Source organism: Bos indicus, chromosome 18, assembly GCF_029378745.1.
Source record: "Bos indicus isolate NIAB-ARS_2022 breed Sahiwal x Tharparkar chromosome 18, NIAB-ARS_B.indTharparkar_mat_pri_1.0, whole genome shotgun sequence".
In the NCBI taxonomy this organism is placed as follows: Eukaryota; Metazoa; Chordata; class Mammalia; order Artiodactyla; family Bovidae; genus Bos; species Bos indicus.
The window spans coordinates 15,990,918-16,016,294 of NC_091777.1; the positions used below are offsets into that span (position 1 = coordinate 15,990,918).

The window sequence follows — 25,377 nt, forward strand, 5'->3', positions numbered from 1 at the left end:
CAGAGTGACCTTTAATGTATGCAGGTTTTCACACGTTTTGACTGTGTTGGGTCTTTGCTGCACTACGTGGGCTCTCCGTTGCAGGGCACAGGCTTTCTGTAGTTGCAGCACACGGGCTTTTGTGGCACACGCGCTCTAGAGGCTTAGTGGTGGCATACAAGCTCTCTAGTTGCAGCATGTGGAATCATAGTTCCCTGACCAGGGATCAAACCCATGTCCCCCACTTTGGAAGGTGGATTCTAAACCGCTGTACCACCAGGGAGGAACCCAGAATTTATTTGACTATGCAGTGCAGCTTGCAGGATCTTAGTTCCCCAACCAAGAAATGAACTCATGTCTTCAGTGTGAAAGCGAAGTCCTAAAAACCACTGGACAACCAGGGTATCCCTGTATGGAGGTTTTAAAAAATCATTTAGGAGGTGGTGGTGGGGTGGCACCTAGGATAGAATGCAGAATGCTCGTAGAAGGCAAGCACATAATTTAACGGTATTACAAACATACGAAACAGTTCTCAAGGAAGGGGGTGGGGCAAAGGTGTTGGCCTAAATAACTTTGAAAATAGAGTCTGTAAAATTAAAGGCAAAAGAAAGATGCTTAGCACTGTACACTAGTTGACCTAGTTTTTTTCCCACGTGGGTATGGGTTAACAATGGATATTACCATTCATTTATACTAGAATTGAACAACTCAGCAGAAAGTTGGCAGATGATAAAAGCAAGGTTTCTACCAAAGTAATACCACATGGATTCATTCATGCAAAACTATTAGAAATAACTTTTACACATGTGCCTTGACAGAGTTTATAATATGCAGCTTTTGTGTTTCACAAAATAACACTGTGATATTGTGATAGAATAAGAAAAATGTATTTGGTTTTCATCCCTGGTTCCTGGCAGAGCTCCCTAAACCCTTGGAGTTTTCCAATAGGAGTTAGTGGAGTATCTTTTTATTACAAGCCCTTTTCAATCACTCCTGGGTTTATGTTAATGATGGGGCTTACCAGAGGGAACCAACAATATGGTAAGAAGGTTGGACCTTTCCATCTCGCCCCTAGACCTCTGGGAAAGAGAAGGGCTGAGACAGTTCAGTCGTCAATGAACAATGATTACGTCCTGTTCCACTGGGCTGTTCCTGAGTTGTATCACTTGTAATAAGCCGCTAATCTGGTATGTGCTCCTGAGTTCTATGAGCCATTCTAGCAAATTATTGAACTGAGGAGAGGGTTCTGGGTACCCATGATTTATAACCACTTGGTCAGTACAAATGACAACCTGGAACTGTGATTAGTGTCTGAAGATCAGGCAGTCTTGTGGGACCTGAACCCTTAACCTGTGGAGTCTAACTCCAGGTAGTGTCAGAGTGTTTTGAATAGAAGAAACAGGTTTTTCTTTTAGGCATTACACTGATTCATTCCTGTAACTAGTACTGTTAGAATCAACTTTTACATATGTAATACTAATATTACATTGTTCATTCTATAAAATACTTGACTCCTCAAAATTTTCTAAGTCATCAATCAAAAATAAAGAAACTCTGAGAACTGTTACAGCCAAGCAGAGCCTATGCAGATATGACTAAATGTAATATGGTGTCCTGGAACAGAAAAATGTTAGAATAAGAAAACATATTGAATAAAGTATGGGAAAAGGATTTGAATAGACATTTCTCCCAAAACACAAATGGTCAGTAAGCACATGAAATGATGTTTAAAATATAACATCATTAGGCAAATGCAAATCATACCCACTAGGACAGCTATACTAAAATATAGCAAATGTTGGTTGTTACATGGAAAAACTGAAGTCTTCAAATATTGTATTGTAAAATGGTGCATACTTTTTGGAAGTTTGACAGATCTTCAAAAGATTAAACCACGTGAACCACTAATTACACTCCTAGATTTATGCAAAAGAACTTAAAAACATGCCCCCACAAAAATCTGTATGTTAATGTTCATAGAAGCATTATTCCAAATGGAAAAAATTCAAATGTTCACCAACTGATGGATGGGTAAACAAACACGGTATTTTATACAATGGAGTATTACTTTGCTATAAAAATGAAATATGGATACATGCTATGACAGCGATTAACTGCTAAATGAACATGTCACAAATGGCCGCGTACTATTTATTCCATTTTGGAGACAATGTCTGAAACAGGCAAATACTTAGAAACTAGAGATTGTACCAAAGGGGCAGGGAATGGAATGAGGAGCAAATACGAACAGACTTAAGATTCCTTTCCTGGGGTAATGAAAATGGTCTGGAATCAGTGGTGATGGTTGCAAATCTGTGAATACACTAAAAACCACTTTATTGCACACCTTTTATTTGGCCATGTGGCTTGAGGGATATGTTTCCAGTCACAGATTGAAGCCAAGACCCCAACACTGGAAGTATGGAGTCCTAACCACTGAACAGCCAGGGAATTCCCTGTACTTTTTTTTAAAAAGTAGATTTAAAGGTATATAAAATGTATTTCAATAAAGCTGTTGTAAAAGGTTCTTTGTACTGATGATACATGCTTTTTCTTTAGACAGATGCTCTACAACAGAGCCAGTAGCTTCAGTGAAATAACCTTAACAAGGTTTTATTCCCCTTCTACATGGTTCACTTCTCTCGTAGCTCAGCTGATAAAGAATCCACATGTGATACAGGAAACCCTGGTTCAATTGCTAGGTCAGGAAGATTCCCTGGAGAAGGGACAGGCTACCTCCTTCAGTATTCTTGGGATTCCCTGGTGGCTCAGCTGGTAAAAAAATCTACCTGCAATATGGGAGACCTGGGCCCGGTCCCTGGGTTGGGAAGATCCCCTGGTGAAGGGAACTACCCATTCCAGTATTCTGGCCTGGAGAATTCCGTGGACTGTATAGTCCATGGGGTCACAAGAGAGTAGGACACGACTGTAGCAACTTTCACATAGTTCACTACTACAATTCAAAAATCTGGATAGAACTGAAAGAAAGACTACACTGTACAACTGTTTTACAAACCTTTATTGGAAAGGCTACAGACTTTGTATTGCCACTGCATTTCTTTTGCTTAAAGTGTTGTGGGGGAAGTAACCTTGGATACAAAACTACTACGCTGTTGCATCTTGCCCAGGCTGGTTGTGAAAGTTTTTGTACAATGGAGGTAGAGTGGATAGGGCAATAATTTAAACCTCACAGGCCTTGATTAATGTCAGGACCTTTTTCTTTCTTCAGGTTCTAGAAGACCTAGAAATAGACTACAAGTACTACAAATAGGCTCAGGGATGGCATATTTAAAATTTTTAATTTTCAGTTTTCTCCCATTTGTCTTTTACAAACGTATCTACAACTCATCTATTTTTTCCCTAAGTGTGTTCTAAAAATATCTACTCTGGAAATGAAAAGAAGATAATAGAAAATGAAAAAGCAGTACATCCTTTTCATAGTAGTTTTACCTGATTTTTCTCATACCAGCCTAAGAGTCTTACCTTTCTGTAAAAGAATAGTAATCAATGCTTCCCCCAGTCTCAAATATTCAACTTAATGGAGACAAGAGAATCTTTAACTTAACATTTAATGAAAACAGAGCATCTTAACAGGTTCTATGCAGACATGGTTCTAATACTGATTTGCTGTTACCTTATTTTTTTAAACAGAGTTGGGTGCGGAAATACAGAGGCCAGGTTAACTTGGCCCCAGTACTCAGGATCATGAGTTACATAACTTAGATGTCCTTGACTCTACAAAGCATTAATTGAAGCCAATAAAGCCCGTTTCTACCAATATATCAAACTTTCTCTTGTCTTTTGAAACTATAAAATGGGCATGAGCCTGAGGCATAAGCTTCAGGCCAATGGGTTTTTAAATACTGTTTAAGAACCAAAACTAGGATACATTCTCCAGTTTAAGGATAGATTTTACAGTTCAAATTATGTCCTTAAGGAAAGATTTTACAGTTCAAAATATGTTCTTCTTTCTAAAAATGTTGAGACAAAGAGTAATTTACACCAACTGCTTTTTATTATTCAGTTCCAGAAACCTTTCACAAGATGGTAAAAAAAAAAAAAAAAAAAAAACAAACCAAAAAAAACAGGTGGGGGCGGGGGAGAAAGAAAGAAAGAAAAAGAAACACCCCGACCCCACCCAAAACTTTACAAACACAGCTCAGCTAATGATATTTTTTCCATTGTTCCCAGTCAGCTCCAAACCCATTGTGTGCAAAGCCCATTTTCCCATGCATCTAAATGATAGACACAGGCTATGAGATTCTTTATTCTATTTGTAGCAGCTTATGCAGGTGCAGCCAAACACAAAGCTTCAGGACAAACTGTACACAAACTTTACAATGTGGGAATTGAATTTAAAATATGAAACATAAAATCTACACAAAACTGATAAAAATCAAGCACAAATATCAGGACTGAAACTTATAACCCATGTGTGAAAGGGAGTCTTGTTTCCTTTCAAGTGCTTTATTCTGCTACAGAACAGTCGAAATGAAGATGTAAAGCTTTGTGGTTAGTTTAAATTATACACTCTGTAGATACTATATCAATTTTAAAAGTTACACATAGACCAACAGATGTCCATCAGTTCATCTGGGTTGACCAGACCCTCCAGCTGGATTGCGGCAAACAAACCAGGCCAATGTGGAGAGAAAATCCCCCTGTGCAAGTTGTCTGCAGAGTTTACTGATGGGCGCATTGCACTCCTGGTCCATGATGGCTACTGCTTTCTTCATCAGAGCTATCATTATAGGCTTCACGCCTCTGGCCGCCTCCTGAGCCCCGTGTGCTATCAAATTCTTGAAGCTCTACCTCCTCAGTGTCTCCAATAATATTTGGAACTTCTGGTCTAGATGGCAGAAGATCTTCTAATTCCTTCATGAAAATGAACAAAAATAAGATTAGCTTGAAGATTATTATCTACTATCAATTTCCCTTTTGATACAATCCAAGGTGTATGTTTGACAGTTAAAACCTTTGCACTTTAAGCCAGAGATCACAAAGGGATGACCCACAGACCAAATCGAGACATCTTTTGTGCAGCCCATCTACTGATTAGAAAACAATAAACAGATTTAATCGCTAACATTTAAACACTGGAAAACTTCACATTAGACATGTCTTCCTGCATGAACGACCAGGAGATGCTAAGCTGGGGTAAGAGATCTGCTCTGCAGAGTCCCAATCCTCCTACCCCCACCTCACACCGTCTGCTTATGCCTTCACTATTCCCGACTTGGCCCCATAAACTTTCACATCAGCTGTTTCCATTTTAAAAAACAATGAGGCCAGACCATCAATCACTCAAATTAATAAACTATGTGATCTAATCTTAGCACCCAAAACAAATGGTAAGTGACAAAGAAACAACTATCATTAACCTTTAAGTCATCTGTTGCCTAATACTTACAGAAAGTTTATCTGGGTTGATCCAGTTGTTTTCAGGAAACTGCACATCAAACTTTATGTAAAGATCACCTTTTTCAAAGGGATTACGATATTGTGGCATTCCTTCACCTCGAACTACACGAACACATCCTATTATTTGAGTAAATAAAGGGGAAGATATTAAGAATTTTACCCAAGAAAGTGCTCAATAATAAATGTTTTTTGAGAGTCACCCACTGTAGAAGATTACAGAGAATCTTAGATCAGACAAAAATCAAGATTTACCTGGTTCAATTACTTTGCCAGGGGGGTATTTCACCACAATCTGACGTCCATCAAGGTGCTTAAATGTGAACTGAAACCCACAAAGAGCTTCAACAAGTCCTATCTTATATGTCATGTGCAAATCATTCCCGTCTCTCTGGAACACCTACAAATGAAGCAAACAAGAAATAGCGGGACTATGGAGGCATGCTCTGTTGTGCTGTGTTACTTGAATCAATTCAAAACCTTAATTCTACCATTTACTGCAAAGGTCAAATTGCCACCATCCCTAAGTTCTCTAAATGTATCAATATATATAAGGAAATCTAGCTATTCAGAAGTAATATGCTAGAAACTTCGATCACGAAAGAATTGGAATTGGGAATACAATGGCTCATAAGGCACAGCTGAAGCTTAAAAAACAGAACCAAGTATATTTTACAATTATGGCCCATTTCTGAACCATGAGGGAAAAGGTGTACAAGGCCCAGTGGGATTCTGTAGAACAGGTTCACCTGGAATTTCCTCCAGACATGATTCTAAGAGGGGAAGGGGAAGGCCCAAGCTCAACTAAAACAGCTCAACCAGTAAAAGGGCTCAAATCCCACACTTCATTTAAGTACGAACAAGTTTTACCTAACCTAAGATACAAAACTTGCTTAGGTGAATGCAAACCAAATGCTAATGGAAGTTGGCTTATTAATGCACTATAAGCCTATGGACTATGTAATGCAAAGATTATTCAACAAGCATTTTAAAAAATGTTTCTGAGCATTCAACATGCAGGAAAAAATACATCCAATTTCACACATGCCCAACTTACAACTTCTGCTTCTTAAGAGTTTTCAAATATCTATACTAACTTTTGAAATTTAACTTGAAATAAAATTAACTGCAGTGAACAGTCACCTAGATTTTTTTCAATAGCCTCTCTTCCAAAGAGTAAGGCTGGCTGGTTAATTCAGAGGAAAGGAAATCTGAAAGATAGACTCTTTTCCTAAACTACCCTCCTAAACTTACCTACGAGTAAAGTTAATCTCAAACCATTATCTTGACAATTGGTCCTGGACCAGAAGCCTCAGCAGCACCAGGAAACTGGTTAGGAATGAACATTCTTGGGCACCATCCAATACCCACTGCATCAGAAACTATGAAGGTGAGGCCCAGCAATCTGTCATTTTAATAAGCCCTCCAGGGGATTAGAACGTATACTAAAGCTTAAGAACCACTGAATTTATATTACCTACAATGAGTTTACTGACGTCTTTCTTACAATCGGAGGAAAAGTTGATTTAAGTAAGGTTTCTTTAATGCAGGACTTTTTCATGCTTTTGCAAATTTGTAAAATGAAAGTGTTTCTGAACATCTCATTATATTATTGTTCCAGGAACCATCCTTAACCAAGTATCATTTTGTTAAAGCAATATTAGAAGGAGCAAGAAGACATACTATGTTCTTGGATAGAGGAACTCAAACGAATTAAAAAAAAAATGGTATTAGGGCTGATTCTTGTGAGGTAGGGGGCCAGCAGCAAGGGTGGTCAGATTAGACAATTAGAGGCTAAAATTCAAACAGAAAATCAACAGGCACATGGCCAGGAAATTTTTGAAAAACAAGACTAATGAGGAGATTACCAAGGACCAGACAATAAAACACTTAAAAGCTGAAATAATTTCTGAAAAATAGAGAGACTAGTATCACCCAATGTTACCCACCACTGTGGTTCTTTGCTGTACAACTTCATTATGACAGCAAAATCACCAAAAACAAACACATACCTATACTGAAAAATGATACACATGCATACACATTACTCTCAAAATTGCACTACTTTTTATCAGATTTACATTGTTTCAAGCTACAGAAGCCACCCTGATCTCATGGCCTCACAATTCCTACAAGTGTTGACAATTTTTAAACAAAAAGCCCCAAGCAAAATACAAGCTTGTTCATGAACTAGTTCAAACTAGTCAATTTTTCTTAAGAGGGTTTAGAATATTCTCAGTGGTATAAATTAAACAAGATGCTTAAATCTCATTTTGGGTTCAAATTTACGTTACCAGTCAATAAAACCCAGAAGGAAAAATCTTTGACCTCTTACTAGATGAACTTCCATTCTAGCCTTTATCATCGTCTATTTTCTACTTTAGACAACCAGTAGCATCTGCTATCACCCCACTCCAGTACTCCTGCCTGGAAAATCCCATGGACGGAGGAGCCTGGTGGGCTGCAGTCATGGGGTCGCAAAGAGTCAGACACGACTGAGCGACTTCACTTTCACGCACTGGAGAAGGAAATGGCAACCCACTCCAGTGTTCTTGCCTGGAGAATCCCAGGGACGGGGGAGCCTGGTGGGCTGCCATCTATGGGGTCGCACAGAGTCGGACACGACTGAAGTGACTTAGCAGCAGCAGCAGCAGCATCTGCTATTTGTTAGAAATTCCATGCAATTCCACTGTAGCCAATAATTTTAGAGGCTGATTTAGTTCCAAATGCCTCCTCACAGTTCCCAGCAAGAGCAGGTTATTCTTTATCTCATTTGATTCTACACTATCTTTCTGACGGATGAGTTTTGTTTTTAAGTATGCAAAGCCAAGTCCAGGGAAATCAAAACTAGTAGTACATGGGAGCCAGAACTTAAGTCTCTTGTCTCTAAGAACAGTGATTTCTATTTTGTAAAACCCAATATACTTACAGAATATTTCAACCCATAAGATGGAATTCTAGAAATTATTCCTTGAAAAAAAAAAAAAACAAAGCAATCTAGGGACCCTTGTCATTGGTAGGTTTGGCAATACTCACAAAAGGACAAGATATATTGCAATTCATAGATTTTCATTTTCACAGATTTGCTGAGGCAATACATTTGACTACCATTCCTTGAGAAAGGCTAGTGTAGTAGTAAGCCAGTCTAGTGAAGGAATGAATCTAATCAAATTCCCAGAATCTGCATCTCAATATGGCTTTATTCTCTACTGGATTCTGAGTAATTTTAAAAATTTATTTGTAGAAATCACCATCATATGGGAGAAAATTTTATTGTGAACTAAAAAAGGTGGCTGACTTGTGATCTAGACTTCCAAAGGAACTCAAAATAGCAATGCAATCAAATACAAAGCCAGGATTCTGTCAAATGCTTCTATATTCAAGAACTAAGTGAAGTAAAGTGAAGTCGCTCAGTTGTGTCTGACTCTTTGGGACCCCATGGACTGTAGCCCACCAGGCTCCTCCGTCCATGGGATTTTCCAGGCAAGAGTGCTGGAGTGGACTGCCATTTCCTTCTCCAGGGGATCTTCCCGACCCAGAAATCGAACCCGGGTCTCCCACATTGCAGGCAGACGCTTTACCGTCTGAGCCACCAGGGAAGCCATTCAAGAACTAGGTGGGCACCAAAGCTCCACGCATGTTCTTCATGAATGAAAAGGTCTATAATATACTCCACGGCACATGTAAAACATACAGGTGCAATGGTGTAATCAAAATAACATACTCCAGACCACACTGTTAGCTCAGTTCATTTTCCCAAGTACATTAACACAGCAGTCCCCAAACGTTTGGGCACCAGTTTTGTGAGTTCTTCCTGGACTGTGGGGTGGAGGTGGTGTAACAATGTTCAGGCAGTAATGCAAGCATGGGGAATGATAGGGAGCAGCATATACAGCTCCACTCAAGGTCCAGGGGTTGAAGACCCTTCGTTAACAGATACAATACTGAGTCAGTCAGAAATTTAAAAACAGGGAGTTCCCTGGTAGTCATGTGGTTAGGACTCAGTACTTCCACTGCTGCGGGCACAGGTTCAACTCCTGGTCAAGGAACTAAGCTCCCACAAGCCACAGGACGCCCCTGCCCTCCCCTACCCCCAAAAAGAGAACGAGAAATTTAAAATGCAATGTTTTTAAAACTGAAGAACTTTTTTTTCAAGAAAAGCTCACATGGATACCCTGTATGTAAAACAAATCAACAAAGCAGTACTGAGGACACCGTCACCAACTCACCGACCGTCGAAGGAGCTCACAGTGAAAACTAAGCTGCCTACGTTATCTGGTCCAGTGCCTTATCTTCATAAACAAGGAAACGGGGGAACAGACACAGCAGGATTACTTAAGGTTACAGTGCCAGTCAACGGCAGAGCTGGGACTAAGGTCAGCTCCTCCTTCTGACAGCACCTGTCTTGCTGGTCTACTAAGCAAGTCAGTTCTTATGAACTCAGCCAAACCACTTAACAACTTCATCTATATTCAATGCTACTTCAGGGAACTCAAACTGATCTAACCTGTATCTTGGGCTTCCTTCATAGCTTAGTAGGTAAAGAATCTGCCCGCAATGCAGGTGATCCGGGTTGGATTCCTGGGTTGGGAAGATCCCCTGGAGAAGAAAATGGCAATCCACTCCAGTATTCTTGCCTGGAGAATCCCATGGACAGAAAGGCCTGGGGGGCTATAGTCCACACGGTCGCAAGAGTCGGACACGATTTAGCAACAAAACCATCACCAACCTGTATCTTGCATACAAGACACATTTCTGATCCTCTGAGGCAAAAATAAAACAAAAAGGAAATTACCTCATGCTCTTTTTCTTGTAGCAAAAGAACAATGTCTCCTGGTTCCACTCCTGGGGCCTGGTCTGCTTCCCCAGTAAACGTAATTCTCTGTCCATGTTTCATGCCTTTGTCTACGTGGACTTCAAGAATCTTGACTTCTTTAATCACTTTCTTCCCTTCACATTTTTTACAGCGGTCCTTTTCATTAATTACCTCTCCTGGAAAAAGAGGTCATTCAAACTTCCAGCAAGGGTACTATATTGCACTCTTAAGTAAGACAGGTCCTGATAACACCTTTATTCACTAAATAAATTTCCTGTACTTCTTTAAACTGCTACCTGAACTTTTCATGAACGTTCTTAGGAACAGAACTCACATCTTACTGCAGATTACCTAAAGGACCCAGCTACTCTATTCCAGAGTATAAAGTATCTTAAATAACATTATCTTACCTCCTGACACTACTTCCTAAAGTTAAAACAAAGCCTGAGGATCAAGCAAACAAAATGGGTAGTCAGACACTAGAACTTCTACAAATGCTTCATTTTTTGTCTTAGTTTCATTTAAATTTAACAATGGAGCGACAACCCAAATAAAAATTTAAACATCCTTTATGACTCCAACAGTTTTTTCTTCCATGTATTCTGAAATATTTGATCAGTGGTATAAGAAAATAAAACTGAAGTCATACAATAGTATATCATGAAAAAAATACCATCAACTTCTAATGTCTGATTATTGGCACACTTTAATGCTTAGGTGACATATAAATGACTTTAGGAACACTGCTTCTGCCAGGTATGTTCTGCAAAGCACCAGTTCCTTAAAATGGTAATGGCACATGGGAAAAGATTTCAGTCAACTCCAATTTCTTGAGTGGGAAATGTCAGCAACTTTAATAAGGTAAAATGCACTAAGACTCTTCAGGAGGGAAATATAATATGTGGCTTCTCAAAATTATCTTGTCACTTTCAGAAGCAATTTGGAAAAGGGTGTTCTAGAACTGTCCAATATAGCAGCCATTAGCCACCTGAGGTTATTTAAGTTTAAAATAATTAAAAGCTCAGTTCCTCAACCACATCCAGGTGGCTAGAGGCGACTACAGTAGCCATCACACACACACAACCTTTCCAGCACAGAAAAATCCTTTTGGACAGCACCGCTCTAGAACAGGGCTGGCAAACTAAGGCTCACAGGCCAAACTGGGCACGCTTGTTCGTGTAAATACTGTTTATCCAGAAGACAGTCATGCCCACTTATTTACATATTGTCTGTGGCTATAAAAGGGCTAAAAGGGTAGAAGAGTAGCAGTTTCAAAAACCATTAACCTACAAAAACCTAAAATATTTACTTCTGTAAAATAAGCTTCAATTATAACGATCTATCCTCAAAAGCTAACTAAAGTTTACAGTAAAATTCTCTACTTATCAGAATGAGAACTAAACAATTTGCTGTCTCCCTTTTACCTTTTAATACATAAAGGATAAGTAAACAACAACAACAAAATCCAAAAGGACAAAAAATTTTGCCCATCTTTTTGGAAAAAGACTAACATTCCACTCAACACAATATAAATTTACTGTTTATCGGTGTTCACTGGGCCTATGCAAAAGGAAATAATATCTTTGCATTTTTAAAAATAACTCTCTACCTTTTACAATACGATGAATATAAAAACACGTTGAAAAAGAAAAACTGTAAGCCTCTCCAATTTCTGCACCCCCAATCCATTCCAACAGAAGGGCAGAGAAGCACTGGCATGCGTACCTTCTCCATTACAGTCAGAACACACAGACTGCATCTGCTGCACCATCCCTGGAGCCAGCTGTCTGATCATGATGCGGACACCTCGACCCCGACAAGCACTACACTTCTGAACAGCTCCAGACTTCCCACCTTGGCTAAAGCAAGCAAAAGTATAAATTAGACTTTTTCCCCCCTAGGTCATGAAAAATGGGAATTGTGCTTTTCACCTTCATCTTCAACCCCCAAAGACTGGAATTTTAACCAACTTTCAGAGGTATCAGAAACTGTTCTGGGTTGGGTAGTCAGTTTGAAATCATGAATAATTTTTATTTGATATAGACTCAACAAGTTATTCAAACAACAGATGAAATGTATTTCATAACCAGGAAACACACTCACCCACTGCATGCACTACAGAGTACATTCTTGCTAAGCTGTAGTTTGGTTGTCTTGCCATTATACAGGTCTTCTAAAGATACTCTGTGGAGAAAAGAATTAGATCCAAATTTTGCCAAGTTGTCTTAAATACAAGAAAGCATTAGCTGATACAGCTAATTTCACTATAACCTTTTAAACAAAGAATTCAAGAACACCTTACATTAAGTCAACTGAGTGAGATTTTATTTTGTAGCTCAAATTGTTTATGGCTATAAATACTTAAAGCCAGAATGTAAAGGATCAAGCCAATAATTGATTGTGCTGTATTTTCTGATAAAGCTGATAACTACACAAATTCAAAACATTACACCTTCTTCTAGCTTTAGACAAAACCTTCACCTAATCCAACCCTTTGAATGAAGCAAAATTATTATCCTCATTTTAGAGGACAAAACTGAGGCACAGAGAGGTTAAGTAACTTGGCCCAAGATCACACAGGGAGTCTAGCTCCGGAGTCCATGCTCTACTTGTAAGCCTCTGTCTCCTTCAAGGACAATTCAGAAAGGCTACAAAGTTATATTACAATTTCTGGGAGATGCTCAGATTGGCTATCTCTTTAAAAAAAAAAAAAAAATTGGCTTTATTATACTGTAATAGAGAATGGGTTTCCAAATAGAAAGCCTACAAGCTTTCAATGTCTGAAAAACCCAGAGAATTACAAGCAAAATTTGAGCAACTTTTACAAAAATTTCAAAGGGGTCCATGACCCCCAAATGGTCCAGATAAAAAACCTATTAAAAATCCCAACTGATAAACCCCAACTTGCTTTTATTCACACAACATATTTGAACTGCAGGACCATTCATTTTCAAATAAACCTCAAAAAAAAAAAAAAAAAAAAACTATATCAAAGTCTCAAAAATATTCATTTACAACTTGAAAACAGCTTGCATTTAACTTGGTTTTACCCTTCTCATAGTGTGTGTTTTTTTTCTCATAGTGTTTTAAAATCTTCTTTAGTAGTAAAGTGAAAGTGAAGTCGCTCAATTTACTTTAAAACAAAGGAACAAAAGTATTTTTTAAAAAATTAAATAAAGGAACAAAAAAGTTAAAACTACCTGGCAAAGCACCTACATTATTCTGCAGCATTGGAAGCTAAAATTTTTGTACATTATAAATAGTGTAAGAATAAAGCACTTAAGGTCAAAACATTACCAACACTTCTAAACTACGGCATATCTAGACCTTAGACCAAAGTACTTGGTTCCATCAGCCTTTTATCTTCCTCCTCCTAAGAACCTTTAACCATTTACATGATAGGTAGGTCTTCTTTGCCTTACATATTAAATCGCAATTAGTATGCAACATCACTATATAAGAGGTCAGCAAGAAAAATTGTTATTTCAATAAACATGGCGAAGAAAGAAAAATGCGGGTAATGGTCTAGGGAAGCTGGCACTCTCCACCAGTGGGGCTAAACTGACACATCCTCTAAAGACAATATAGTTGTATTATCTATCAGCCTCAAAACACTGACACCTCAGGAATCCCTACCAACGAGAGACAAAGCTGTATATAAAGATACAGCAGCACTATTCATTATAGGGAAAAAACTGGTAACACCCTATAGAAAAGGGAATGAATAAATAAATCACGGAATGCAATATTATAAAGACATCCAAAATGAAACACTGTAATGAAAATTTTAACAAATCATGCTTTACAGTCCCCTTATCTACTCAAATGTATAAACTAGATAATACGAAACATTTTAAATACACACTTGAACTTCAGTGTCATGCATTTGCTAGTAAAACCATTGTTGGTTCATGAAAAATTAACAGATAAAAGATTTCACAGAATGTGCAAAGTAAAATAGCTATTTTCGTCTTGGGTTCACAGTCTAAGATTAAGGTAAGATACCATTCATATGCTGGCAGATTAATGTCAGGCCTGAAGCCAGCAAGCTCCATGAAAATCAATTTAGGAGAGCTCACACTGTGGATCAAGTAATACGTGACTGTAACATGTCAACCAACCAGTCAGATGGTCACTCACTTTCTAAGTTTTTAAATTAAAACTAACTCAGAAGGTTTAAATACTTCAGAGAAAAGAATCTTAATTGAAATTTTAAAAACAAGAAGCCTCAGAAGCATATACCAAAACCACCTTCCCATTCTGTAAAAACACTAACCATCCTTTAAGATCTGTCACCAAATACCAACACCCAGGTTATTAAATTCAACTTAGTCATCCTATGAGGACAGTATGGCAAATGGAAGACTTTTTTTCTGATTAAAGACAGAATATTTTTTGATACTTTTCCTCTCCTGTACTGAATACTTCTACTTGGAAAGAAAGTGCTTAGTATTTTTAAAGAAAAAAAGAGATATTCACTTGAGTGGATGCATCATGTCTTCTCCTCTTCTTCTGCCATTTCGACTTCTGCTCTGATTACCCATAAAGCTAAATAATCCTCCACCAAAGATGTGAGAGAAAATATCATCCATGCCACCACCTCCACCGCTACCTTCCCGAAGACCTTGTTCTCCATATCTGTCATATAGTTCGCGCTTCTCAGGATTTGATAGTACTTCATATGCAAAGCTTATTTCTTTGAACTATGAACAAAAAGGGAAAAAGGAAAACAGTTGGATTTTCAAATAAAGAACTAGGGAAAGGCTACAGGAATCTAGAATTCATTTAATTCTAAAAAAAGTTACAGGTGGTCCTATTTACCAACTGCCACTACCCAGAATGTTAGTATCCCTATTATGAAGTCCAAAATATTAACATAAAAACGTGCTCTACGGGCATAAGTGGACTTTCCTTACAACATTCCCTTTTTGTCCAAAAAGGGCAATTTAAGTTTAAAACAAAAATCTCAGGGGGGAAAAAGTCTCGAATAACTTACTTTGTCACCAGCATTTGGATTCTTATCAGGATGGTATTCTTTGGCTAACTTTCTGTATGCCTTCAATAAAAGATTTAAAAAAAAAAGGTTACATATAAAGACCAGTTTAAAGACCTGCTGAGTACTAACTTTCACATCCAAATTTCTGAGAAGCAATACTTCCATCGGCACTGTTGGACATTCCCATCTTAATACCATTTACTCACTAATAACAAAGTAAACAGTAGTTACATTAGAAAACATATTATACTAAAGACAGACGCAAACAATAAAACAAAACCACAGAGAAAAACAAAACACTGAAACATCCCATATTTTTACTGTTGTCAAACGTCTTTGATGGCCAGTAACCACACCAAGAAGACTCCAATAAACTCTAAAAAATTAAGCTAAGGTAAGAATCCAGGCTCATGATGGCTCCTCTAATTGTAGTATCAGGAAAAATCCAAGACAATCTCCTATGTCATGTTTATTTTCATACGGTGAATTGACTGTGGTCTCAATTGGCGTGACTTCAGTCTTCGCGAAGCTGCATACATTTGGGTGACTGAGCTATAAACCACTTAAGCGTTCATTCACAGATAGATGAATTATGTAATAGAGAACAGCATTTCCGGTAAGGTAACAGGAAGTCCTTTTACTCTGAACTGCACCCGTCCCACTGCCTAAGAAGCATTCTCATTTTTCTAAGCTTACAAATCCGGATACTCTAAGCCCCGTGAAGATGCTATGGGACTTAAATGTCTCAAATGCTTTGAAATCCTGCGAGGAAAGAGTCGCAGCACTGCAAAGAGCGATAATGAGGCCTTCTATTTATTTTTAGTCAGTGTACACTCAGGTGTTTGGCTGGGACCCATGGCTTCTTCCTGAAGCTGGTAGAGAACATCTGGGTTACCTGCCTACAGAACAATGCACCCAAACACAGACCCACGCCACCTCCGGATCGACAGGCGAGGGAGAAGCTCCCCAGCCGCGGCTCCCAGGAAACATCCCTAAGCTTCCCCAAGCAGCCAGCGGGGGTGGCCTCGACCCCTCCACCAGGCCCCAAATCAGTCCCAATGCGGCGCGGGCGCCGACGTCCGCGGCGTGGTCAGCTCCTCTCCTGGGGCTAGGATGCGCTGGGCGCCTTGGTCCAACCTGTTTTTCCAGGGTGGTGACCTCCGCATGAGCAAGGCCAGGCAGGCAGCTGCCTCCCGGGAGCGCCCGGCCTCCGGCGCTCGCCGGGGGAGGGAGGAAGGAAGCGTTTTCGTAGTGTTTGCGCAGAGGTGGGTTTTATTTGCTGCATCTGCGGGCGGGCGGGCGGGGACGGCGGCCCAAGGTCAGCCGAGGCCGGAGTGCGCGGCACGACGCGGGCCGGTCTCGCCGCCGGCCCCCAGCCTGGGCCGGCCGCTGCCGGCTCGCGGGCTGCCCCGCAGCGCGGCCTGGCCGTCCCAGTCGCGCAGGCCCGCGCCCCTGACACCTTGCCCAGCCGGCCCGCGCCCCAATACCTTCTTCAGCTCGTTCTCGCTGGCTCCAGGCGGGACGCCCAGGATGTCGTACAGTTTCGTGTCGGCCACGTTCGCCATGGCGGCCGGCCGGGCAGCGCTCAGGAAAGAAGGCGGAGAAGGAGGAGGAGCGGAACCGGGCCCTAAGCAGCGGCAGAGGTGGCGGCAGCGCAGGCGGAGACAGTGAGGAAGCGGAGGTGGGGCTAAACTTTGACCTGACGCACGGCGCTCCGTGACGTCGCTGCGCAGAGCCCGCCGCGAGCGCAGGGGACCGTTGGGGTCGTGGGTGGTGAGGAAGCATGCTGGGTACTCTTCTAGATTGAAGCTATGGGCCGCCAGATGAGGTCCAGAGTAGAAACCCGGAGAACTAACTCTTCATGGGGCTCTCAGGGACATTAGCTCTCTCCAGAGGCATTTATTGGGGGTACTGAAAGGATGAAGAAGCCGATGCGGCCCACGCCCGCCCCTTCGGTCCACTTCCAGTCCCGCCGTAGAGAAAGTCTGTTCCGGGCTCGCGGAGGTCGTCCTCAGAGTTAAAAGATGCCGCGCGCGGACCCTGTGGGTCTGGTTCCCTCCGGGCTTAAGATAAAAAACATCTTGTAGGACTTGAATGGTGTTTTCTATTAGGGCATTTTCAAGCATTCACCAAAAGTAGTGTATTAAACTGTTCAACGGTTAGCTGCATTTTGCCGATTTTTAATGTATTCCCCCATACCCCCTACTTACAGTGTCTTAAGGGAAATCATTCGTTTATAAATACTCTGTGTGTGTGTATACATATAATTTTTTAAGGCAGGGTCACATCCCCACATGTAATGAAATGAATTCATTTAATTCCTAATCTGCATTTGAGCCTAGTGGCTCAGTCATGTCGGACTCTGCGACCCTAGGGACTGGAGCCTGCCAGGCTCCTCTGTCTATGAGATTCTCCAGGCAAGAATACTGGAATGGGCAGCCATTCCCTTTTCCTTGGGATCTTCCCTCCCCAGGGATGGAACCTGGGGTTACTGCATTGCAGGCAAATTTTTAAGGGACTGTTTAGACTTTCACCATTGTCCCATGTCCTTTCACAGTTGGTTCGTAGCATCTAGATGCACAAGTTCCACCCCTTGCATCTGGATCAAGTGCCTACGTCTCTTACTTGGTGTATAATAACTTTAAAATTAGTCAGTCAGAGATCTAGATGGTAGCAGCAGCCTGGTTGGGCGCATAGTCATCTGATGATTGTTGCCCATGATTTAGGTTCAGAAAATGTTTGCCATGCACCTAGCCATGGACTTACCTTGTGGCTCAGCTGGTAAAGAATCCGCCCGCAATGCAGGAGACCGGGGTTCGATCCCTGAGTTGGGAAGATCTCCTGAAGAAGAAGGAAAGGCTACCCACTCCAGTATTCTGGCCTGGAGAATTCCATGGACTCTATAGTCCATGGGGTCGCAAAGAGTCCCACACGACTGAGCGACTTTCACTGTTTACCACGTGCTAAGATGTATGGCCTCCTGGTGGAGGGGAGTGTTACAGAAGAATAAGTCATAATGCCTAGCTTTTAAACTCACTAATGATTTATGAAGATAGAAAAAAACAACATCTTCCGATCCTTTGGAACCTGATCTAGTATAGTAATAAAGACTCCAGCACAGGCATCTCATTTAGGATAACCATTTCTCCCTGGCATTCCTCCAGACCTAGTTTGGAGGGCTTTGAGTGCCAAGCCAAGGAGTTGAAATTTATCCTGAAAACCCTGGGGAGTAATTGAAGTCATGATTCTCTTTTCACCTAACTCTTCTGTTTTTCTCAAATCCTGACCAAAATGCTGCTCTTTGAGTGAAGTCCTTCTTGACTCCATAACCAGTTGAACATTGCTTTCTTATTTGAATCCCCACTACCCGTGGCTTGTGGAACTTGAATGGTATTTTGCTGTGAGTCTGAGCTCCATTAGTAGGTTCCTTAGGGGAAATTCACTCTTCTGTTTTTGAATGCAGATGGTCTAGTTTTGAATGCAGTAAAGGCCCCGATAATTTCAATTCCTCCACTTCCTTTTCACATTTTGAGTGGTTCATAAGAGGCAATATAAAGTTGTGGAGGAGTTAAAACACGTAGGCTGGTAGCCTGGCTCTGCCATTTATTAACAACATGACCTTGAGCAAGTTACTTAACTTTTCTGAGGCTGTTGCCTCACATGTAAAATGGGGTTTAATAGTTTTTATATCATTGACTTACTCTGATGATTAAAAGAGTTGATATACAGTACTGAAAACAGGAGCTAAAACCAAGTAAGTATTAGCAACTTTTTTTGCCCATTTGCCTATGAACTGTCACCACATCTCTATTCATTGTCTATCTAAATTCTTGGCTTTCCAAGTGGGATTTCCCAACTTCATTGCCTATGTGGAATAGTCCTCAGTCCTTCTTGGTGATCTCGGCTATCCAGTTCTCCCTGCTTGCTGATTACCAGATTCTCTCCTTCCTCCATCCATTCCTGTTCCACATGAGATTATGAACTAAAAACTTTGTCTGAATTGCAACTTTTGTATAGTTCATTATTTTATTTTCATCTTATTTTCTTTCTGTCCATAAAGAGTCAAACTTCTATTTGTTTCAGTTTTACTTAATTTTTTTTTTTGCAAAGGTTTTCCCTTGGTTAGATTTTAGCTTCTGTTTTCTAGTGAAGAATAGCTGGGTAAGTCCCACCACCACCACCACTCCCACCCAGGTCAGATTTACTTTACTACCTGACTTAAATCAGTTGTCACAGCTCATATTTTTATTTTCATTTACTTACAATAATTCCTCCATTTCTGAGCATTAATTGTAGTCAGCATTGTTATTTGCTAATGTTATAGGTCAACAAGTTATTTCAGAAGAGTTCTGTGTGCTTCAGCTGACACATGCTCTCCTCCCTGTCATCACATACTGAGTCAAACCTGGGTCAGGGTGAGCACTGTAACATTTTCAGCCACTGACTTTGTATTTTTAAGATAGCTCATTTATTTTAGCTCCATATTTAGCTAATGCCGTGAAGGGAACAAGATCTTTATCTCATTTCATGTTTCAGGCATCATAAAATGCTGAGTCACAGTGCATCTGAGGGCTGCTCTCACTAGGCAAGTGATTTAAAGTTTGAAGTTGGAGTGATTTCAGATTTCTGCCAGGTTTATATTGTTGTTCAATTTCTTTTTCTTTTTTAAATTTACTGTGCTTGTGTAATGTGGGATTGGGAGTGGGGTAGAGGTGGAGAAGGACTAGGGAGAGACTGTAGGAACCTGAAAGGCCCTTCATATTGTTCACAACTAAGTGAATACAGTACCATGAGGTCCATGCTTTTAAATAGTCTTAAATATACTGAAGCGACTTAGCAGCAGCAGCAGCAGCAGTAAATATATGGTTCAGGCAGTTCAGACAGTAGTTTTGCTTTCTGCCTTTTACCTAACTAGTGTGTGTGTGTGTGCACTTGAATGTTTATTCTGCTATTGTGTGGAATGTTCTGTAAATCTAACTAGTTTTGAATGTACAGAGCAGATGATGCCAGTTGAAATATTTGTCAGGGTATACAGAAGACATACCCTTGTCATGAGGATGTTAGTACAATTAGAATTGATGATTGTTGGCACTCTGAGAAAAAAAATTGTGGAGTTTGGATGGCTGGATAATCTGCATTCCTTGCAGTTCCTGAACTAGATTGTTTAGTAATAGTGCAGCGTGGTTATATAGGGTATATATGTATATGTGTGTGTATATATTGTACATACACAATACGGTGTTTCTATGAACTGCCTTACAGTCTCATTTTTGTGCATGTTCTTAGTTGCTTCCATAGGATACATTTCTAGGATACTGTTAATATTTTCATTTTGTCAATTTGCATGTGAGGAGCACATGCTTTTGTTCTGGCATATAATCTTAAAATATTCTGAAGTTGTGGGTTTGCTTAATAAAATGTCCATACCTTAAGTGTTAGAACAATTGTTAATAAACAATTGACAATATAGATTAGGAAAATCATCCAAAATCTATACTGACATTTAAGTATCAAATATATCTATATCTAAATATATATGTGTGTATGTACACATATACACACACATATATACATTTATATACACACACGTATACATATGGTGTACATCATCGTATAGCTCCACAGCTAACCTGTTAAACCCTGTCACGTCAAACCTTTCTTGTCAATTAGCACATTTAACTTTTCAGTTTGCTTATATCATTGCAATGGTATAGTAAGCAGACAAACTGGAAAGTTAAAGCATTTGTTTAGGGACAAATAATGGGGAAAATATGTCTATATATTTATCCACTCATTCAACAAATATGTATTATGGACCCATTTTGTGTTGGGCATTTTTTAGGGTAAGGGATACAATCATAAACAAAACAAAATCCTTTCCTTTACAGAACGTACATTCTAGTGGTGAAGACAGGAGGTAAACTAACAAGTAAATACATGGTATAACAGGTGAAAAAGAAGAAAGATAAGGAAGTATTGGGGTTGGACAGTATTTTTATTTACAATATTTGGGGAAGACTTCATTGATAAGGTGACATTTGAACTTTAAAGGAAGTGATGGAGTTAGCCACAGGAATATTTGAGAAAGCTTTCCAGGCAGTGGGCAAGCAAAGGCCCTAAGGCAGAACATGCCTGCTGTAAAGCATGTTCTTTATAGAGGATGGAGGCCAGGATGGCTGGGTAACAGCAAATGAAGGAGATAGTACAAGGAGCTAAAGTCAGAGATGTTGTCAAAGACCCAGTTAGGTCCATTGTAAAGACTTTGGCTTTTACTCTGAGTGTGATGGGAAGCCTTTAACAAGATTGACCAGAAGAGAAACAGAAACTAAGTGACATTTTAAATGGGGTGTGGGACCTCCCTGGCGGTCCAGTGGCTAAGACTGTGAGCTTTCAATGCAGGGGGCCTGGCTTCCGGTCAAGAAACTAGATCCCACATGCTGAAAGAAAGACCGAAGGTCCTGCATGCTGCAACTAAGACCCAGTGCAGCCAAATAAATAAATATTAAACAAATAAATGCATCCAGTAACTGTGTTGAGAATCTATTGTAATAAAACCCAAGGGAGGAATGACTTGGGCCCAGGTTGAAGAGGTGGAAGTTGCTGAGGAAAGGTCAGATTCTGGATATATTTTGAATTTGGAACCGATAGAGTTAAATCTGGGGTGTAATGGTAAAAATAAGCATTCATGTTAAATTAGAGATGCTTATCATACATTCAAGGAGCAATGTTGAGTAAGCAGTGGGTTTATAAGAATGGAGTTGGAAGGGCTGCAGTTTAGGCTGCAGTTTAGATGTAAATTGAGGACTCCCTCAACACATTGATGGTATATAACTTAAGACTTGCTAATCTCACCTATGATAGTTTACTCAGTAACTACACATTAGAACCCCTGGAGGAACTTTTTAAAGATTCCAATGTCCTCCCAGAGGTCCTGACTGAACTGATCAGAAATAGAGGAAGGCATTACATTTTTTAAAATAGTCTATTTTTGAATACTTAGATTGTTATAGTTTTTTTTTACATAGTAAATGTTTTTTTACATTACAATGTTTTTTTTTTAACATTGTAAACAATGCTTCTATGAACTGCCTTATAGTCTAATTTTTGTGCGTATTCTTAGTTGCTTTCATAGGATACATTTCTAGAATATTGTTAATATTTTCATTTTGTCAATTTACTCCTGAAGAACACATGCTTTTGTTCTGGCATAAAATCTTAAAATATTCTGGGCTTCCCGTGTGGCTCAGCTGGTAAAGAATCTGCCAGCAATGCGGGAGAGCAGGGTTCGATCCCTGGGTTGGGAAGATCCACTGGAGAAGGGATAGGCTACCCACTCCAGTATTCTGACCTGGAGAATTCCATGGGCTGTATAGTCCATGGGGTTGCAAAGAGTCAGACATGACTGAGCAACTTTCACTTTCACTTCACTGCTGAGATGGGAAAAGGACGTGGAATGATTGGCTAATACTCAGCAGGAGGGCAGAAAAATTGGCAAAGGGCTTGGCAATAGCCTTGAAAATATTCTAAAAGTGTGGGTTTTTTAAAAATAAAATTTCCATACCTTAGTTCATTCAGTTCAGTTCAGTCACTTAGTCGTGTCCGACTCTTTGTGACCCCATGAATCGCAGCACGCCAGGCCTCCCTGTCCATCACCAACTCCTGGAATTCACTCAGACTCACGTCCATCAAGTCAGTGATGCCATCCAGCCACCTCATCCTCTGTCATCCCCTTCTCCTCCTGCCTCCAATCCCTCCCATTATCAGAGTCTTTTCCAATGAGTCAACTCTTCGCATGAGGTGGCCAAAATACTGGACTTTCAGCTTTAGCATCATCCCTTCCAAAGAAATCCCAGGGCTGATCTCCTTCAGAATGGACTGGTTGGATCTCCTTGCAGTCCAAGGGACTCTCAAGAGTCTTCTCCAACACCACAGTTCAAAAGCATCAATTTGTTATTAAACAATTGATAATATAAATTAGGAAAATCATCCAAAATCTATAGTGACATTGAAGTGTCAAATCTTTTTCCTAGACATCGTACTTAAAGGTCTTAACATTGTTTAATCAGAATAAATTGTTGCTAAGAATTTCTTCTAATTAAACAATGTAAATGAACAGAATCCAGAAAGTTCATTCAATTCTGACTTAGTCATTAAGGTAGTCACAATCTGGAAGTCAGCTTAATTTTCTTATCAGATACCTTTTTTCTCAGTACATTTCATCAGGTTAAAACAAATCACGGTATCAAAGACACACAGTATAAAATGTTGGTACACAAGGATCAGGGCTTCCCTGTTAGGTATGGAATTAGGAAGCTCAATTGCAGGAATTCAGACAGTATGGACTAGGATGCCAACGGTAAAAATGGAGAGGCGTGAATGAATTTGGTATCAGTTCAGTTCAGTCGCTCAGTTGTGTCCGACTCTTTGCGACCCCATGGACTGCAGCATGCCAGGCCTCCTTGTCCATCACCAACTCCCAGAGTTTACTCAAATTCATTTCCATTGAGTCAGTGATGCCATCCAACCATCTCATCCTCTGTCGTCCCCTTCTCCCGCCTTCAATCTTTCCCAGATAATATGGATGAATCTCATTGCTATTTCCAGGTATTTCTCCCTCCCACATTCCTGAAAACATAAAGCCTTTAGTTTTTAGTCACCAGATAACATCATTTACTACCTGATTGTCAGTTTATTGACCCTTATTATTCCTCTTATTTCTCTTGTAGCTCTTGGTTTGTTTACTCTCCAGCTTCACTTCTGTCTTAATCTTTAGCTTGAAACATGTGTAAATGACCCTTCTAACACCTTGGCCTCTCACTTCCTTGAACTCACATTCAATGGTCTTGTCCTCCATTGCCATGGAGCTACTTACTCTGGTGGTTTTATAACTTTGTCATTGCCAAACTCTCATTAATCTCATTCACTGATTACCACTTATCTTTCCACTCCCTCTAATACTCTGAACCCAACAATCTTTCAACCACACCAGGACTGGATTTAGCAAAGTGGAGACCATTATGAGAATGGAACAAGGACTTTTAAAGTGTATAGTGGAGAGATGATAATGTTTGATTGTGGATATCAGAATGTAGTACTATCAATGGATTATGGGGTCCTGGTCCTATAGGGGGATAGATTTGATATAGTAATAGATGTTTGAAAAATGAGAAAAATTGAAAGATTTCATATTTTTATTTGAGGCACGAAAGTGGTGGTAAAATCATTTACAGAGATGAAAAAGGCCAAGGAAGGAGCAGATTTGGTGGTTGTATGAATCAAGACTATTAAATATTTTGGCAGAGTTAAATTTGAAATTCCAGTATCTGACTAGAAATGTAGACTAAGGAATCAAATCTAATTAATCACTTAGAGCTCAAGGAAGAGGTCAAGGCTGGGATAGAAATTTTGCAACAGTTATCCAGGTGGCTTTCAAAGTCTGGGGAGTGGCTGAAGTCACCTTCTAGGCCCAGGGGAAAGGAGGAAAAACAGTCACAGTTTAAGAAGGCTTCACTTTCAATCTGAATAAGAAGGCAAAGTTCATAGGAGTTGAGGCTATGGGAATTTTGATGGGCAGTGAATTCCAGAGGGCAGAGAGGAAGAATTTCAGACTTAATTAGTTTAGACCCAATCGACAGGAATTTAAATTTTTACTACTTCAAATTTTTTCCAATTCAAATCTGGTGTGATCTGGCTATGAAAACTCTTGAATGGTTTATTGTTGTTGTTGTTCAGTCACTCGGTCATGTCCGACACTGCAGTCCCATGAACTGCAGCACACCAGGCTTCCCTGTCCTTCACCATCTCCCGGAGTTTGTTCAAACTCATGTCCATCGAGTTGGTGATGCCATTCAGCCATCTCATCCTCTGTTATCCCCTTCCCCTCCTGCCTTCAATCTTTCCCAGCATCAGGGTCTTTTCCAATGAGTCAGCTCTTCGCAGCAGGTGGCCAAAGTATTGGAGTTTCAGCTTCAGCATCTGTCCTTTCAATGAATATTCAGGACTAATTTCCTTTAGAATAGACTGGTTGGATCTCCTTGCAGTCCAAGGGTCTCTCAAGAGTCTTCTCCAACACCACAATTCAAAAACATCAATTCTTTAGCACTCAATCTTCTTTATGGTCCAGCTCTCACATCCATACATGACTACTGGAAAAAAACCATAGCTTTGG

At 40.0% G+C, this 25,377-nt stretch overlaps 1 protein-coding gene and 1 long non-coding RNA gene across 2 annotated transcripts in view; one reads left to right on the forward strand and one right to left on the reverse strand.

The window, feature by feature from the left end:
* Positions 1–3,529: 3,529 nt before the first annotated feature.
* On the reverse strand, positions 3,530–16,885 carry DNAJA2 (DnaJ heat shock protein family (Hsp40) member A2). Its single transcript, XM_019979564.2, has 9 exons — positions 16,697–16,885; positions 15,210–15,269; positions 14,693–14,916; positions 12,317–12,397; positions 11,939–12,072; positions 10,193–10,389; positions 5,653–5,797; positions 5,390–5,517; positions 3,530–4,854 (listed from the first exon to the last, which is right to left on the reverse strand). The coding sequence occupies exons 1-9, from the start codon at positions 16,772–16,774 to the stop codon at positions 4,663–4,665; spliced, it is 1,239 nt and encodes a 412-aa protein (XP_019835123.1). The 5' UTR covers positions 16,775–16,885; the 3' UTR covers positions 3,530–4,662.
* Positions 16,886–16,907: 22 nt separating this feature from the next.
* LOC139177064 (uncharacterized) overlaps positions 16,908–25,377 on the forward strand; it is a 36,561-nt gene continuing 28,091 nt past the window's right edge. The window contains exon 1 of the long non-coding RNA XR_011561470.1: positions 16,908–18,963. This is a non-coding gene — a long non-coding RNA (uncharacterized lncRNA). The remainder of the gene's footprint in view (positions 18,964–25,377) is intronic.